Source organism: Chrysochloris asiatica, unplaced genomic scaffold, assembly GCF_000296735.1.
Source record: "Chrysochloris asiatica unplaced genomic scaffold, ChrAsi1.0 scaffold00257, whole genome shotgun sequence".
In the NCBI taxonomy this organism is placed as follows: domain Eukaryota; kingdom Metazoa; phylum Chordata; class Mammalia; order Afrosoricida; family Chrysochloridae; genus Chrysochloris; species Chrysochloris asiatica.
This window is the reverse complement of record NW_006408775.1, coordinates 3,164,104-3,166,934: the sequence shown is the minus strand read 5'-3', so window position 1 is coordinate 3,166,934 and position 2,831 is coordinate 3,164,104. Positions and strand designations below refer to the sequence as shown.

The following is a 2,831-nucleotide window of genomic DNA, read 5'->3' as shown; positions in this document are numbered from 1 at the left end:
GTCACCCAATCCCAGTGACTAGCAGGGCACAGGATGCTCAAGAACACTGATTGTTGCTGTTATGTGCCTTGAGTCAGTTCTGACTCAGCATCCTGTATGCTGCCCTTGCAGTTCAAACTGGCTTTGTGGTCCAGTGATTATCCTTTTGTGCCACATCACGACTCAAGAATCTATAGACAAGCTGGATATGATTCAATGGCACTAAACAACAACAGTAACAAACGCTGAGGAATTCGCTTCATAAATGTCTCACTATGGCTGTCTTGGAGTCCTGGTGTGGGCACTGTATGATAAGCACTGAACTGCTAACCCCGAGGCCAGTGACTCAAACCTACCAGCCACTTCTAGAGCACCCTATTCAGGGTTACTATGAATTGGAACAAACTCCACAGAATTTAACCACAACAATAACTAAGGAGCCCCTACCCCACTAGTCACTCCTCAGAAACAATCCAGGATTGCTATGAACTGGAGCCGACAGGATGGCACTTAACAAAGATCGCAGCATGGTTACTTGAAGTGGCAAAGTTACAGGTTGTTTGCATTTTATGCCTTATGAGTGTTTGCCCTTCCAATGCACGCAGCTAATACCTTGGAATAACAAAATGTTGTGTTTTAAATGCTCTCATTAAAGGAGCTCTGGTAGTGCAGTGGTTACAAATTGGGCTGCTAATCTCACAGTTAGCACTTCAAAACTACCAGCTGTTCCACGGGAGAAAGATGAGGCTTTCTGCGCCCTTAAAGATTTACAGCCTTGGAAATCCTTTACAGGTTCGCCATGAGTCGGAACCAACTCCATGGCACATAACAACTACAACAAACGAAATAAGGAAAACCCATCCATGCATTCTGTTGCCTGTGGTCCGGGAGCACTATCAGTCATGAGAAACCCAAGGTGAAGAATATGTGCATTTGAATCCGGAGCCTCCTATAATATGTGCAGAGCCTTCTGGAGGGGACAGAGGGGAATGACAAATAATTATAGGACAGAGTGCAATCAACCCAAAACATAGACCTGGGGGTTCCAGAAGAGCGAGCTAGGAAGGCTACGAGACATAGGAGGTGAAATTGGACTTTATCCTTGAAAAGGTTTGAGGAGTGAGTTACAAACCTGAAGTGAAGAAGTGGGGTCTGTTTGGGAAGAGGACATAGAAAATATTCAAAGACATGAGTCTGGCTAGAACTACCTGCAAAGTCAGGAAGCCAAACTACTCAGTAACAAAGGATTTCCAGGACTCTGTGTCTTCACCTGTTTGTGCTCTGGGCCACGGTGCTGACCAGGGTCTCTATTTCTAACTGAAGTGTTATGACCCACCTGAGTCCTAGGATGTCATCCCGTCATTCTTTTGTCTGAATCTCAAAACCAGTATGTGAGAGTGTTTGTGGCCCATCCTATGTGGTTGTGATCACAGATGGCATATTAAGAGTATTAGTAAATGAGACATCCTTATAGAGCAGATAGGGCAGCGATACAGTTAACTCCAGCATAGCAATGAATAAGTCACAGCAACCTTCGATGTGCCCTGAGCAGTATGTTAGTGTCTTGTCACTTTGACAAAACCATTGCTGCCTGACATTCAATTGGTCAAAAGAGCTTTATTTGAGAATGAGATTCAACTTTGATGTTTTCATGAGGAAGAAAACCTTTTTCTGCTGATTGCTTTTCTAAGAGCCCCTTTCAAGTCCTTGTTCCTGAGGCTGTAGATGAAAGGGTTCAGCATGGGGGTCACCACAGTGTACATCACAGTAGCTGTGGTGTCTGTCTCAGCTGAGTGAGAGGATGAAGGGTTGAGATACACAGCAATGATGGTGCCATAGAAGAGGGAAACCACAGCCAGGTGGGAGCCACAGGTGGAGAAGGCTTTCCATTTCCCCTTTGTGGATGGGACTCTCAGGACAGCCCATGTGATGCAAATGTAGGAAACCAGGATGGAAACCATTAGGATGATCACTATAATGGCCCCCTCAGTAAGAATCACCATCTCATTGAGGTGTGTGTCAGAACAGGAGAGGTCCATGAGAGCAGATATATCACAGAAGAAGTGAGGGATTATATTGTCTGCACAGAAAGAGAGTCGAGCCATCAGCAGAGTATACAACAGAGCATTCAGAATGCAAATTCCCCAAGACCCACTGACTAACAGGGCACAGAGCTGAGGGGTCATCTTTGTTGTGTAGTGTAAGGGGTGGCATACAGCAACAAATCGATCATAGGCCATCACAGACAGGAGGAAACTGTCCATGTCCGCAAACAGACTGAAAAAATACAGCTGTGTGAGACATCCAGGGAAGGAGATGGACTGACTCCCAACTATGTGGTTGGTCAGCATCTTGGGGACAGTGGTAGAGGAGAAGCAGACGTCCACGAAAGACAGGTTGCTGAGGAAGAAGTACATGGGGGTGTGCAGACGGGAGTCTGTGCTGATGGCCAGGATGATGAGCAGGTTTCCCAGGACTGTGACCAGGTACATGCTCAGGAAGAGCCCGAAGAGGAGCTGCTGCTGCTGCTGGGGCTGCCTGGAGAGCCACAGGAGGAGGAACTCGGAGACACTCGACTGGTTTGCCCCACTCATGGGTCTGGTTACAGATGCAGAGAAGAGAGACACAGAGCAGAAAGCTAGGAACTGAGGGATCAGATGGGAAAAGTCAGGCTCCGGTCATGGTCTTATTTTCTTTATCAGAGTTTCTCAGTCAGGATCTCCCCCATTGCCCACACCCTTTCTGGCTCTCTTAGATGATACTAGCCCTATTTGACTCAAACTTTTGATTTTTTTTTTTTAAAGTGACACTGTAGGATAAGCACTGGACCAAAAGGTTCGTTTCAGTCCCAG

The 2,831-nt window shown here is 46.5% G+C and overlaps 1 protein-coding gene across 1 annotated transcript; it reads right to left on the bottom strand.

Annotated features, from left to right (window-relative positions):
* Positions 1–1,628: 1,628 nt before the first annotated feature.
* On the bottom strand, positions 1,629–2,573 carry LOC102827475 (olfactory receptor 1361-like). Its single transcript, XM_006873995.1, has one exon. The coding sequence runs from the start codon at positions 2,571–2,573 to the stop codon at positions 1,629–1,631; it is 945 nt and encodes a 314-aa protein (XP_006874057.1).
* Positions 2,574–2,831: the final 258 nt, after the last annotated feature.

Bases quoted from the DNA above. Each gene is read 5' to 3' on its own strand.
- LOC102827475 (XM_006873995.1), bottom strand. From the start codon at position 2,573: ATGAGTGGGGCAAACCAGTCGAGTGTCTCCGAGTTCCTCCTCCTGTGG.